Source organism: Macaca thibetana, chromosome 1 (genome assembly GCF_024542745.1).
Source record: "Macaca thibetana thibetana isolate TM-01 chromosome 1, ASM2454274v1, whole genome shotgun sequence".
In the NCBI taxonomy this organism is placed as follows: domain Eukaryota; kingdom Metazoa; phylum Chordata; class Mammalia; order Primates; family Cercopithecidae; genus Macaca; species Macaca thibetana.
The window spans coordinates 148,858,972-148,874,082 of record NC_065578.1 but is presented as its reverse complement, the minus strand read 5'-3'; the positions used below and the strand labels follow the sequence as shown (position 1 = coordinate 148,874,082).

The 15,111-nt window shown below is 41.9% G+C and overlaps 1 protein-coding gene across 1 annotated transcript in view; it reads left to right on the top strand.

The window, feature by feature from the left end:
• SMYD2 (SET and MYND domain containing 2) overlaps nucleotides 1-15,111 on the top strand; it is a 55,578-nt gene that overhangs the window by 15,541 nt on the left and 24,926 nt on the right. The window contains exon 2 of the mRNA XM_050761813.1: nucleotides 8,945-9,008. Within this exon, the coding sequence (XP_050617770.1) occupies nucleotides 8,945-9,008 (64 nt within the window). The remainder of the gene's footprint in view (nucleotides 1-8,944; nucleotides 9,009-15,111) is intronic.

Sequence of the window (15,111 nt, the reverse complement as noted above, 5' to 3'; positions counted from 1 at the left end):
GTGTGTGTCTCCTCCAGTAGGAAATGACAGGAGCGTGTCTTCTAAGTTCTGTTGCAGTCAGTAATAATCAAATACTTGCATTTTCCTGTAACATTTCTTTTCTTCCTTTGTGGATGGAACTATTTCTTACGTTCAAAGAGCCCTTCTGTTCACAGCAGGGTAGATATTTGCCCATAAAACAAAGGCTTTAGAAACATAGATCCTCTAGCTGTGAGTCTGAGTGAGACTGTGCTGATGGTATTTCAATAGTTGACATCACTTTAAAAAAAAAAGCACAAAGACTAATTATAAGTGTGGTAGTACCCAGCATTTATTGAATGTTTACAGTGTTCTAAGCGATGTGTTAAATGTTTGCTTGCATTTTCTCATTTAACTTTCATAGCAAACCTATGAGGTGGAAATGATATCTTTATCTGACAGTGAAGGAAACTGAGGTTCAGAAAGGACTAATAACTTGCCCCAGATCACATAGCACATCAAGTACCAGAAAGAAAAAAGGATTTGAGAGAGGGAAGTGGGAAGAGTAACTCATCATATTCATCCTAAATTGTGAGACAGGAATCAAGAAGCAGCAGAACGAAACCTGAGGATTTTTTTCCTAAAACTTGCACCTGCTTCTAGGATACGTCGTCATCACAGATTAGAAAAAGACAGGGTCAGCTACTTTATTCTTATGTAAACGTTCATCATCAAGGTGGTTAAACAATCTGATCCATCCTGTGATTCATTCTTAAGAATATCAGAAAAATCTAAACAATCTGCCTTGCAGAGTGCTTCAACTGTATACAGCAATTTCCACACGAAAAAGCCACTCCACCCAAATGTGTTACCATCGGCCTGTGACTCCACATTCTAGAAGCACATTGGAATCTCCTGGGAGCTTTCCAAAAGTCCTAGTGCCTGGGCCGGACACATACCAACTGAATGAGAACTGATGAGCCCTGCCCCAGACAGCCAAGGTTGAGAACCACTGTGAGAGGTTATTAGTGATTCACTCTACACTTTCCTTTTTGTTCCACTCCTTTGGGGTTCAGTTCTTTTTTTTTTTTTTTTAGGGAAATTTTGTTTTCTTTATTCTGCGCAGTCTTTTCCCAAACTTCCTGAACAATTCAGATCATATTACATTGCAAACGAAAAATTTACGACTGGTCTTTTGTAGAAACAGAGTTTGTTCCAACTGCTTTGTATATTCCTACAACGAAAATGGATAGCCCATATGAAGTTTCTCTCTGGCTGTAACTCTTCAGTCAGTAATAGTCGAACACTCACAGGATCTCTCTCTTTCTCTCTCCAGCACATGTACTACACATGCACAGTGCAGGTACCAGCTCAGCAAGTTGTAGTTTGAATTTCAGCCCTGAGACTTATGAAGAGTTTAAATTTCTTGCTAGCTGTGGAAAGAACTGAAGCACACGTCTGAATAATTTAAACAGTGCTTCCTACCCGCCCCCACCCCACCTCATCTAGAATTGCTTAAACCAAAATAGATCAAAGCCGATTCTTATGTTATTCACTATCAGTAACAGTAGCTATCAAAAATTGTTAGCTTTTCTTCTCTACTCTGAAGGCAAGCTGGCCCAAGAAGACCTATGTTAAGAAAATTCACACTGCTGAAGTAAATTAGAGATGACACAAACAAATGGTAAAACATTCCATGCTCAGGGATTGGAAGAGCCAATATTGTTAAAATGTCCATACTGCCCAAAGCAATCTACAGATTCAGCACTATTCCTACCAAACTACTGAAGTCATTTTTCACAGAATAAGAAAAAAACTTTCTAAAATTCATGTAGAACCAAAAGAGAGCCCAAATAGCCAAAGCAATCCTAAGCAAAAAGACCAAAGCCAGAGGCATCACATTACCCAACTTCAAATAATACTGTAAGGCTATGCTAACCAAAACAGCATGGTATGGGTACAAAACAGAGACATAGACCAGCAGAACAGAGTAGAGAACCCAGAAATAAAGCTGCACACTACAGTCATCTGATCTTTGACAAAGTCAACAGAAATAAGCAATGGGGAAAGGACTCCCTATTCAATAAATGGTGCTGGGATGACTGGCTTGCCATATGCAGAAGAATGAAACTGGACCCCTACCTTTTACCATATACAAAAATTAACTCAAGATGGATTAAAGATTTAAATATAAGACCTCAAACTGTAAAAATCCTAGAACATCTAGGAAATACCGTTCTGGACGTTGGCCTTGGGAAAGAACTATGACTAAGTCTTCAAAAGCAGTTGAAACAATGATTGACAGGTGGGACCTAATTAAGCTAAAGAGCTTCTGCACAGCACAAAAACTATCAACAGAGTAAATAGATACCCTACAGAGTAGAAGAAAATATTCACAAACTATGCGTCTGACCAAGGTCTAATATCCAGAACCTGTGAAGAAGTTAATTGAACAAGCAAAAAACATTAAAAAGTGGGCAAAGAAGACATACAAGTGGCCAATAAACATGAAAAATTGTTCAACATAACTAATCATCAGAGAAATCCACATCAAAACCACAATGAGAAACCATCTCACATCAGTTAAAATGGCTATTATTAAACAGTGAAAAAATAACAGATGTGGCTGTGCATAGTGGCTCACACCTGTAATCCCAGCATTTTGGGAGGCTGAGGCAGGAGGATCACTTGAGACCAGGCGTTTGAGACCAGCCTGGGCAACATAATCTACAAAATAGACAACAAATTAGCCAGACATGATAGTGTGTCCCTGTAGTCCCAGCTACTTGGGAGGCTGAGGTGAGAGAATCGCTTGAGCACAGGAGTTTGAGGCTGTAGCCATAATTACAAGCCATGATCATGCCATTGCAGTCCAACCTGGGCAACAGATTGAGACCCTGTCTCCAGAAAAATAAAAAAAACAACAGATGCTGGTGAGGCTGTGGAGAAAAAGGAATGCTTATACATTGTTGGTGGGAATGTAAATTAGTTCAGCCACTGTAGAAAGCAGTTTGGAGATTTCTCAAAGGACTTAAAACAGAACTATCATTCTGTTTTAAGTAAAGCAATCCCTTTACTGGGTATATACCAAAAGGAAAATAAATTGTTCTACTGAAAAGACACTCAAATGTTCATTGTAGCACTGTTCACACTGGCAAAGACACAGAATTAACCTAGGTGCCCATCAACAGTGGATTGGATAAAGAAAACATAGTACATATATACCACAGAATACTATGCAGTCATAAAAAAGAATGAAATTGTGTCTTTTGCAGCAACATAGTTGCAGCTGGAGGCCCTTATCCTAAGCAAATGCAGAAACAGAAAACCAAATACCTCGTGTTCTCATTTCTTTTTTTTTTTTTTTGAGATGGAGTCTCTGTTGCCCAGGCTGGAGTGCAGTGGCGCTGTCCCGGCTCACTGCAACCTCTGCCTCCCGAGTTCAAGTAATTCTCCTGCCTCAGCCTCCCGAGTAGCTGGGACTAGAGGCATGTGCCACCATGCCCAGCTCATTTTTTGTATTTTTAGTAGAGACGGGGTTTCACCATGCTAGCCAGCGTGGTCTTGATCTGCTGACCTCATAATCTGCCCGCCTCGGCCTCCCGAAGTGCTGGGATTACAAGCGTGAGCCACCGCGCCCAGCCGTGTTCTCACTTTGAAGTGGGAGCTAAACATTGGATATTCATGGACGTAAAGATGGCAACATTAGACACTGAGATTACTAGGAAGGAGAGAGGGGAGGGAGCAAGGGCTAAAAAACTACGTGTTGGGCACTATGCTCACTACCTGGGTGATGGGATCATTTATATTCCAAACCTCAGCATCATGCAAAATCCCTATGCAGCAAACCTGAACATGTACCCATAGAATCTAAAATAAAAGTTGAAATTATTATTTTAAAAAAGGAAAATTTGCATATAACCAGGTATTTGGTTCACTGAGCATACGTGTAGTAAAGTCTTCCCTAGAGCCAGGCAGAGCTTTTCAGTTTTTAGTGAGGAGTGCAGTGTTCTCTCACCAGATTCCTAGAGGACATGATCCAGCTTGGACTCTCCCAGGATCTGTTGGAGAAACAAGTAGCCTCACCGTACTGAATGAGAGGAAGGACCTATGTACACAATAAATACATCAATCCTTGCTTTCTTACAGTCTGTTTCAAGTGAAATGGGTTCCTGGAGCACAGTGAGTTGAGAGACGCTCTTGTGTGGATGTTCCCTCCCCGTATCTCATTTTGAAAAATGATCCTGGATCCCCTCCCCATTCTATCTTTAAAGCAAAGTGACATTAATGGGATACCACTGGAGCCTGGAGCCCGGGCATTATGCAGACTAGAGTAAAGCATGCCTCTCCCATGCTGTGTTGTTACTGTTAGCTTATCCACTCTCGTAGAAAAACTGTTTTTGCTGCATGGAGTCTCCCCTCCTGAACCATTGTCACAGTACTCAAGGAAGGATGCTCCGGCATGATGGAAACAAGATCTGTGAATTCCAATTCTGCCACCTACTTGCGGAATGACCATGTTGGATTCGTTGTTTCATGTCTAAGACCCTCATTATCTTCATTTGGAAAATAGGAATAATAATAGCTTCTTCTTAGACCTGATGAGATTACTAAAATAGATCAGCAGTTTTCAAACTTTTTGGTTTCAGGGTCCCTCTGTACTCTTAAAGGTTATTGAGAATCGCAGAGAGCTTTTGTTTATATGAGTTATATCTATCATTATGTATCATATGTCAAGTTAAACAGAAAATTTTGAAGGTTTCTTCATTTTGAAATAACAACTATTCTAACATTTTTCTGTGAGAAATATCTTCCAAAACAAAAGAATTACTGAGAATAGTGTTTTTGTTTTAAATTTTTGTTAAGTCTCTTTAATGTCTGGATTTATAGAAGACAACTAGATTCTCAAATATGCTTCTGAATTCAGTCTGTCATGTTTTAGTTGGATTATGTAGTAAAAATAAAGCTTCACATAGATATGTAATTGGTAAGAGAAGGGTATTTCGATACCTTTCTCAGTTACATGCAATGTTCTTATTTGATTCATCACTAAACTTTGATAATTGATGTTGTCTTAAAAGTTGTGATGTGCAATCAGAAGCCATATTGTGAACTTTATGTACTCAATGACATAAAATCTATTGGCTTCCCTTACACTTGGAATGACTTTTTTGCCATGCATAACTTTTGAAACAGTGTCATTGGCCATTTGGAAAATATTAGTTACCTCGATTGTACAGCTCTCCTGAAAATTGACTCATTTTATCAAACCATATCAAAAAATCATATTTCTTAATATTATCACTAGTCTCATCAGATAAGTCTTCAGTATTGAGAAGCTGTCAGGCTCAGGATGGCAGATCTGTGTTTCCCAAAATTCTAATTTTTCCTTGAAAACCCAAATTTTATCATTGGCAGCAAGTGTTGTTTTCCTGGAAGTGACAGGCTCACTTCATTCATTTCAGTAATATATCTGCCAAATGCCCAAGTCTGAATAACCATAGTTTATCTAAAGCTGTTCTTTCAAGTTAAAAAAAAGAAAGAAAGAAAAGGCCAGGAATGTTCCAAGAAGAAAGTGGCTAGTTCAGTTTACAACGCCAGTGATCACACCAGTGCTCTTTCGTGACATAGCCACTGGACTTCAGTACGAAGCAGAAATACTTTTTGCATTCTTCCTGCTTCACTATACAATGCCAAAGAGATATATACTTAAGAATCGAGATTTAGTAAAGTTAATATTCATTTAGTAAAGTTAATTTCATAAATGTCAGGGACACTCGTGAAACTGGCTTTCCCCCTCTTACTAACAGTGTGGCAGTAAAGAATACAATGTTTCCAACCGGGCGTGGTGGCTCATGCCTGTAATCCCAGCACTTTGGAAGGCTGAGGTGGGCGGATCAGCTGAGGTCAGGAGTTCGAGACCACCCTGGCCAACATGGTGAATCCCTGTCTGTACTAATACAAAAATTAGCTGGGCGTCATCACGCCTGGCTGTCATCCCAGCTACTCAAGAGGCTGAGGGAGGAGAATTGCTTGAACCCAGGAGGTGGAGGTTGCAGTGAGCCAAGATTGCACCATTGCACTCCAGCCTGGGCAACAGAGGAAGACTCTGTCTAAAAAAAAAAAAAGAATACAGTGTTTCCTGGGCTTTGATTTACACTCAGGCATCTGAAGGTTTACTACCCTCCAGGAACCTTTATGCCTTACACCTTCTGCATCGCAAATGTTAAGACAGTGAGAAAAAAAGCAAATAATCTGAATTCTGTCTCTCACCAGCTCCCTGAAAGGGTCTCCAGGACCCCAGCAGTCTGCAGACCTTCTTGAGAACCACTGGGATAGATAGTAGAAATGATGTATATATCATATTGCCAACACTGAAAAGTTAACCTTTACTTCCTGCTCTTTATTGTTTGTGGCTGTGGACTTGGTGACAAGCTGGTTCGAATGAAGGCCAGCCTTTGGGAGAGGTATTATTTTGATGAAATCTCAATGGAGTTCTTTCTTAGTTCCCTAGAGCCTAGTTGCCTACTATCTCCTTGGATGTTACGTGGAGGCTGCAAACAAGTATTGGTTTCAGGTTAACTTTACTACTGGTTTCTGTGCAAGAAAACCTGTATTAATCCTTGCCATTTTTGTATGTTGTGGAGCTAATAAATATCTTTTTAACCGTGATGATTTTCTAATCTCTTACATCAGGTGTTCTTAACGCTGGTGTCAGAGGCTCTTTGCTGGTCCTACATATGGGCTTTTAGGTGGCCTCTGAGCCTGTTAATTTTTTTGTTGTTCAGCATTTAACAACGAGTTAAATGCTGTTTAACTTATTCATGTTGAATGAATTTCAAAAAGCCCTTGAAATTTTACATACTTCTTTTGTTTCATTAGGGTTGGGGGAGAAGGTGGGTTATTAGAGAAAGTTAAAAGCTTCAACCAAGTTCTTAGAGGTCTCTAACCTGCCCCTATAAAAACAAACATTAAAGATGACTTTTCAGATGGACATTTTTAAAGGGTAGCATCTCCCACCGTTATCTATTTCCTGATACACCTCTCTGTGGAAAGAAGTTTGCAAGCTTCCTCCCTGGCTCTGCTGTCTTTGCTTTTCCTCCCCTGGGCATTTCTGCACAGCGCACGTCACCCAGTGCTTACTGACGACCACCATGATTTTTTTAGTGCATTTCCCGAGAGAGCAAGGGTCTGTGCATCTTGTTTCTTTTATATTCCGAAATGCAAAGTCAGAGTTCAGTCCCTTCAGATATACCCTGGGGGTTAGGAGGAGTATTTTAGACCAGAGAATACATCAGCTAAATTAGCAGGTTCCTTTTTGAACTATTGAGGTGTGCAAACTTGGAATATTTATTTATGCCTCAACCCCGAGATGTGTTTTTCTCCCACATTCTTCAGTCTGCTTCTTGGAATCCAAGTGCTGTCATGAAAGCTGCAAGGCAGTCTGTTTAGTTCCAACAGTAGAATTTTTGGAAGACTTCCTTGATTCTGTAGGAGGAGTGTGGTGACTACCACTTGCTAACGAGAAGACGCGGAGGATTCTGCAGCGTGACAATATGTATATCCGTATTATAAGATGTCAGCCCCACCGTGCACGCTCCCGCCCCCATCCCCGTCAGCTCTGCTGGGCTGCAGAGGAGGTGGGACGAGGTGGCACAGGGTGGCTCTGTGGCAGCGTAGCCGCTTCATGGTGTCGGTATCTCCACAAGTCCAGAAGCTGGCTTCACCGGGGTGGGAAAGAGTTAGACAGCAGGTTTTACCGATTGCGCTCTGACTTAAACAATGTAATTGTTCCCTACTTCGGAAAAAAAGTAAAGAGTTTTGTAGTATGTGGCTTAATTCAGTGGCTTTTCAGCTTTTGAAAAAGCTTTGGTTCATCTCACACAATACACACGCTAGCACCTAACAGTTGGGAAGCAACAATGTCCCCGTCCTTTATGGGAAGCAGGAAAATGATATAACAATGAATAAGTTGAATTGACCCCATTATGAAGAGGCAGAAGAATAGCTAAATAGTACACTGACAAAATGGGCATGTGTAGCCATCAGATCCCATAATACTGTATTCAATAATCTATCTCTTGGCAGGGGCACGGTGGCTCATGCCTATAATACCAGCACTTTGGGAGGCTGAGGCGGGTGGATGGCTTGAGCCCAGGAGTTGGGGATCAGCCTGGGCAACATGATGAAACCCCGTCTCTACAAAAAATACAAAAATTAGCCAGGCATGGTGGCACATGCCCTGTAGTCCCGGTTACTTGGGAGCTGATGTGGGAGAATGGCCTAAGCCTGGGAAGTCGAGGCTGTAGTGAGCCAGAATCATGTCACTGCACTCCAGCCTGGGTGACAGAGTGAGACCCTGTCTTTAAAAAAAAAAAAAAAAAAGAATCTATCTCCACTTGCTAGGTTGCACTTTTAAACTTAGCTTTCTGGACGACATTCATATAGTCCTAGCATACTAAATTCCATCTTTGCATTACTTGCGGTTTCTAAATAATGAGAGTTGTCACTCACATGGGATTTTCACTAGAGCAGCTACACCCCAACACTTCATCTTCATGGGGTCAAACCTACAACATGGTTTTGTTTATTTCTGTGCCTCTTTAGCAGATGAGAAAATCAGGACATAAGAACCTTGACTTGCCCTAAACTACTGACCAGTAGTACAGATGATGTTCATAGCCTTGGTGATTTTGACCAAGTCACCAGTCAGTCAGAGCCGTTGTCCCTCATCTCTTTGGACAGCACCCTTCATACTGGTGGGCTCGGTAAATGTGAGTGCGTGCGCTGTTTGACTCACTCACTCCTCAAAGGCTAAATCTGGTCAAACTCTCGTTAAGGAACATGTGCCTTCTTGGTGGGAGAGTAAGGTAAGGTGAACCTTGGCTCTGCTTTCCAACCAGGTGGCTTTTGTTATTGCATGATAAAATGTACAGCTTCACGTTTCTGTGCCTCTCACCACTACAGTGCCCTTTCTGTTTTTAAGGAAAGAAGGATTGTCCAAATGTGGAAGATGCAAGCAGGCATTTTACTGCAATGTGGAGTGTCAGGTAGGTGCTGGGCCATTGGCAGGGAGGGCCTAATTTCCTCTGAAGTCCTCCTCTTCCTCGTCATGGCATTCCTCAGCGCCCCCCTGTAGCCAGAGCTGGAAAGCATAGGATGTGGCTGGATGTCCTTGGATGTATGCTGACCCCCACCTCACAGGCAGCCAGTGATAGGCAGTAGCAGTTTGAGGCCGCATGCAGCACCAAAATTGAGGTGCAGGAGAAGAGAAGACCATGTTAGATACAGGCAGGTGTGCTAGCAAGTTTGCCCCAAGGACTGCAGCCACAGATGGAAAATGCAGAGATGACAAATAAACAATGTTAAAATTCTGTCTTTAAGTTTTTAAATTTTTTATTGTTGTGTTTTTATAAATTCCTCCATAGCAGGCTACATCTTACCCTTGGGCTGTTTGAATCCAACCTGCTTACAGCGAGACTCAGATGAGCCCCTGGTCCAGACTCTGTATGGCCAGCGGGGGGGCTATTCTGAACTCATAATTGGGGCCAGTGCCTCAGGAGCAGTCAGGGCTGAGGGGTTCAGGATGGATGAGTCTCAAATGAATCCTGAAATGTAGGAATGGGAAGGTTAATGAGGATGTTGGAGGAATTCTTGGTAGACTCTTTGAAGGCCTAAAAGTGGTATTTCTCAAACTGTTACAGTAAACACTCGTTCCACAAAATGTTCGGAGATATTCCACAGAAAATGCATTTCATGTTCAAACAATTTAGGGGAACGTGGTCTCTTTACTTCAGAACCTGTTATAGTCTTTGATACACTAGTATGGCATTGTGAATTTGTAAGCCTTCTTGTTCGATCTCTCTATATTCCCCCTGGCATTTATTTTTAAAGGGAACCTATTAATATACCTTGGGAAATGGTGATGCTGGTAAGGGGTGGTTCTATGGTACAGGGAAGATTTTCTCCATATCTGCATCTCTTTTTGTTGTTCCAAATACCTGGTGTCGTCCTTCTCCCCTCCCCACCCTCCAGCCCCATCCCCAGTCTACTTTGGCTTACCCACTATTTTTTTTTTCTTTCTCACCTCCCTACACTGTTGGCCTTTGAAAGGCCTCAAAGAGCATTATTTAGCAGTGGGAGAGATTGCTAAGCCCTGGTGTCTCATCTGACTGTAGCGCCCCAGGGACAGCGGCCCCTCCCCAGAATGAAGCACAGGCTGAGACCTTGGCTTGCGAATCTCAGACTCTGCCTTGGCTCTGAAGACCATATGCACCGTCCCCTTCCCTGTGTTTCCCACAGCAGGCTCCCAGAGGCTGTCAGCATGTGTGGCAGTGAGAATATAAATGGAGCTCGTAGTTGAGTTTTCGGGGAGGGTGCCTTCTTTTGAAGAGGAAAGATCATACTTTGCTCCTACCAATTGTAGATAGAGTAGTGCATTGGCATTGTAGAGATCAGCAGGCCCTGCGACATATACAGTTTGATTCTAGGCCTGCCAGATGAGTTAGCTGTTTCTATATGTAAGTTAAACACTTCTAAAAAGTTAACTCATTCCATTCTGGTTCTGTAGCAAAGCAAGCATAAGGAGTCACATGTAGTTCAGATCATATAGCATAGAGTAGCAAGAGGCCGTGGTCCTAGGAGCCCGTCCTGGCTCTGCTACTTGTATGAAATTGGCAAGTTATGGCCGGGCGCGGTGGCTCACGCCTGTAATCCCAGTACTTTGGGAGGCCAAGGGGGATGGATCACCTGAGGTCAGGAGTTCAAGACCAGCCTTGCCAACATGGTGAAACCCCGTCTCTACTAAAAATAGGAAAAAATTAGCCAGGCATGGTGGCGGGTGCCTGTAATCCCAGCTACTGTGGAGGCTGAGGCCAGCGAATTGCTTGAACCTGGGAGGCAGAGGTTGCAGTAAGCGGAGATCGCGCTTTTGCACTGCAGCCTGGGCGACAAGAGTGAAATTCTGTCTCAAAAGAAAGAGAGAAATTGGCAAGTTACAAAACATCCCCGAGGCTCAGTTTCTTTAAATCTGAACTGAGGACAGTGGTGCCCACCTTGATGAGTTAGGGACCACGTGATGTGATAGATATTAAAGTTTTATGTAAGCTGTAACCCTATATACAGGTGTGAGGAGTTAGTGTAAATAATCATATTACAGTCCACAGGAAAATCGAATTTGTGTAATTCAGGCTAGACTAAAGCTTAGCTTTATGCAAAGAAATAAACAGCATAGTTTTGATTTAAGGAGCTTGGTTTTTCAGCCTGAGAGAATGACTGGATTCTAAGAACTTGAGGGTACTGATGGTGTATGTTGTGTGAACAATGCTTATTATAAAATCAGTCTTAACTCCGTTAAGTAGCTGTGAACAGAGTATTAATGAGTACCATCAGAGTATGTGGCATGTGGAATTAGCTCCGAGTCTGAGTCTCCTGAGCACGCTGCTAAACTGTCTTCTGTTAGGCCTTACGGGGTGGCAGTATTTTGATGAATCGTCATGGCCCACGTTGGGATTTGAGATGCCCTTTATGGTTTCCCTGTCCCCAGGACCTAGAATCCCAGATGTGCAGATTCAGAGACCTCATTTGTAAGCGTGCAATGAGGGGTGTCCTCCCTTGGGGGAGGCTCACATTAACCAATATCCCAACCTGTATGTGCCACAATGCCAGTTTATTACTCTACAACAAGAAGTTGAACAGTCTAGATGTCCCGCCCTTGAACAAAACTGTACAGGTGGTCACTTCATAATGAGCCAATTGTTTAGGGGAGCAAGGAACTCCAGGATGGAGGAAACAGTTATGTGATTCTACTGGTGCAAGGCTGCAGGCCAAGAGAGCCTGCTGTGTTCAGCCTCGTGATGGAGTTTCCCCTGCTGCTTACTCAGTTCCCGGGCAGGGGCACCCTGAGCACTGGGGATTACTTCTGCAATTCTGCTTTCCTGTGCTTCTGTTAAGTATCCGGTGACCAAAGCACCCTTGTAGGAGGTGAGTGGTACCGCAGCTCCTGAAGCCTCTTGTTTCTAGAGGTGGCAGGCTGGATCTGACCTGTAAGTTTCATTTCTGTTTCATCTCTCTCCCACTGCTGAAGGAAGAGGCTAATGACCATTAAGGTTTTTCATCCTTTAGTACTGAAGAACTAAATAAGTATGGGCAGTGTATTATAAAGAGAGAGAGCAGACATAAAGGTTTAATAAAAGTAAGTGCCTAGAAATAAAGGGTAGTGCAAGGGCTTCGTAAAGGAAATCATTAGGGAGGAATCTGGGGCATCTGCTCCAGATAAAAATGTGTTCAGGGTTTGGCTTAAGGGAGCGCTTGCATGGGATCAAAGTAGAGGCTCTGCTTAAAGGATAAAACGTGGCACAAAACAAGAGCGGTGATGAGGAAGGTAATTGAGTGATTCTCCACCTAAGAAAGCATGGCCCTCAGCTGCCAGTAATTAACTGGTGCTTTCTCAAAGGTAGGCCCTACCCCCCTGGAGTCATCAGGTGGTCGGTGCCACACAGCAGATGGTGGAGTTGGGATAGAGGTTATCAAGTTCAATGTGTCAGTAGATAAGAAAGAAAGCATAGTCCCAAGTGGTTGGGTGATCCAAGATCTCCCAAGGTCAAACAGTGGCAGAATGAAGATGAGACTTTACACACTACTTGGGGAGGGCTTTCACCCCTTTACAGTAGTGTGCTTGGGAGAAGTGAGGGCCCTCTAGAAAAGGAGGTGCTGTGGGAATGTCAGAGAAAGAGAAGTGGCCTTCAGTGGATGTGAAAGGGGAGAGCTGCGTCCATTGTCGCCTTGGCCAGAAACCTCTCCCAGAGTCCTAAAGGCTCACATTGCTTCCTGGGGGTTTCCTCTTTACAAAGAGTAAAGCTTCTTAGGGGATCCTAGCCATGGTGTATGTTCTCCCCAAGCCCTCTTCTGTCTGCATGCTGTGCTTTCGGATTTTGCTTTATTTGATACAGTTTGGTTCTGTCTTGTCCTGTTACTTTCCTCTTAGTTCACTTGACTCAGTGTGATGGTGCCAGAGGAAAGATTTTAATTGCTAATGCATGAAAGGGTAATGGGAGGAAATACAAAAGAAACAGAAATTCCTTTTTAGTTGGGCGTGTTATTTTGTAACCTGTGTATTTTAATGAACTGTATTTATTTTTCTAAATACACCTGGGAAGCAAAGTATATTATTCATTCACCCATAAATTGTACCAGGATATTTTCAAGAGAAGAGTTTTAGAAAGTTATTATATAGAATAAATCATTGTGCAGTAGAACTTTCTAGGGTATATTTCTTAACCGTAATGACTATAAAGAAGAAAACCTTTGTGTTTTAGAGCTGAGGGAGTTATGAGTAAGCTTTGAAAGTAGGAAGGGATTTTTTTTTTAGGTGTGTATGAGGAGCATGTGAGAAAATAGTAGGCCCTTATCATTACCTAGAAAATAACTGAAGTATAGAACATGTCTAATAAATGCTATTGTTATGGGTGATTAGTGTAATGGGGCCAGAGTCATAGGTTCAATCCTGGATCAGTTCTCTCCTGTCAGCCATAGGAAGCATCTTAAATTTGGGCCAATCTTTTTGTCTAAACCTTTAATATCACCAGTAGGAAGAAATGCATGTGAATGACTGAGTATGTCTCATCGCTTAGGTTGGGAAAACACAAAGCATATGTCCTAGTGATGGTAGCTCAGCAGCATGAGCCATCTGTGTATAAGGTGGTCAGGTGTCCACCTGATTGCTTTTGTACTCTTCTTCTTGAGGATCATGCTAGTGGAAAGCAGAAATCCTGTGACATTTTCTCCCTCTTCCACATTTTAAGAAATCACATGTGAATGTGTACAGGTAGACTGTGTTTGTTGTTAGAAGAATAGAAGCACCAAATGCTAGAGGCAGAAAAGGGACTTCATGATGAAAATCCAGTCTCCTTATCGAGGAAGGCAACATATTTGCTCAGCAGGAAACTGGATGCCATAGTAATCACTCTTTTCTTCCAGTGCTGGAAATGCCGGTGCACCATGAGACAATTTTGCAACTCTTTATGCATCTTTAAGCATTTTTGACTAGGCGCAAAAGTGAAAGCCATGCACAGTAGTTATTATCTTAGTTGAAGATGAATTAGAAGTTTTAAAAGAGGACCATCAGTATGAAAAATTCCATATCTCACCTTTTTTATAGATTGGATTAAGTTGTACAATCTGTCCTCATTATGGGAGAATCAGAAAGTGCAGACTACTAGAACAGAATAAGTATTCATAATCCGATTCCTTGAGAAAATACTTTGGTATATATCTTCCTGAATCCCTTCTGTGCTTATATGTGTATTTTATTATTTTATTTTAGTTTTGGAAAATGAGATCCTGGTTTACAGAAAATTTTATAAGGATTGCAATCAGGGCAGGAGCACTATCTTGAATTTTGAAGAATAGTGGGAAAACTTTTAGAAAAATGGATAACATTTAAAAAAGCATAAAGAGTTGCAAAATCACTCTGTATACAGCAGTACTGCCAGTATTCAAAAATAATTTATAACATTCATTCCTATTCATCAGGTTAGCCTAATTTTTTTTTCAATTTTGTCCAGTCTGGTTGCTTATAATTTCTTACGGGCAAAACTAGGGTAGTTGTCTCTGTCAGGTTCTTTAAAATATGTGGACCATCTCTGTGATAGAAGAGAATGTATTGAAATATGCTTAAAACCTGACATTTTTACTAGATACTGTCACATCTTCCTTTTTTAAGAATTAAAGCTGTGCAGTGCCATCGTGGTATATCTCTGCCCTTCCTCCGTTAATCCACCTTCAAAAAAGGAAGTGAAACAGTATTACTATAGTAAATTTTCTTTAATGAAATTTAACCTGATTCTGCATTTTCTTGTTTATCCAGCTACCTGATTTTAACTGCTATGAGTGGGACTGTATCTAATTGTAGGTGCTCTTTTATCTTGGTTCTGACATTGCCATAAACTGCTTGAAGTCAAAGACTTCATCTCCCATCCCTGCCTCTAGGGTCAGTTGCAGGACTTGTTGAACGAATGAACAATTACCAACGTTTCAGAGCGCAGCCTGGGCCAGGCACTGTTCTGAGTGCTTCTTGTGGATCTGCTGATGGGATCCTTTGCATCTGCATGAATGCCTGATGATCTGTATTTGGCCCACATTTGTTGGTAGTCT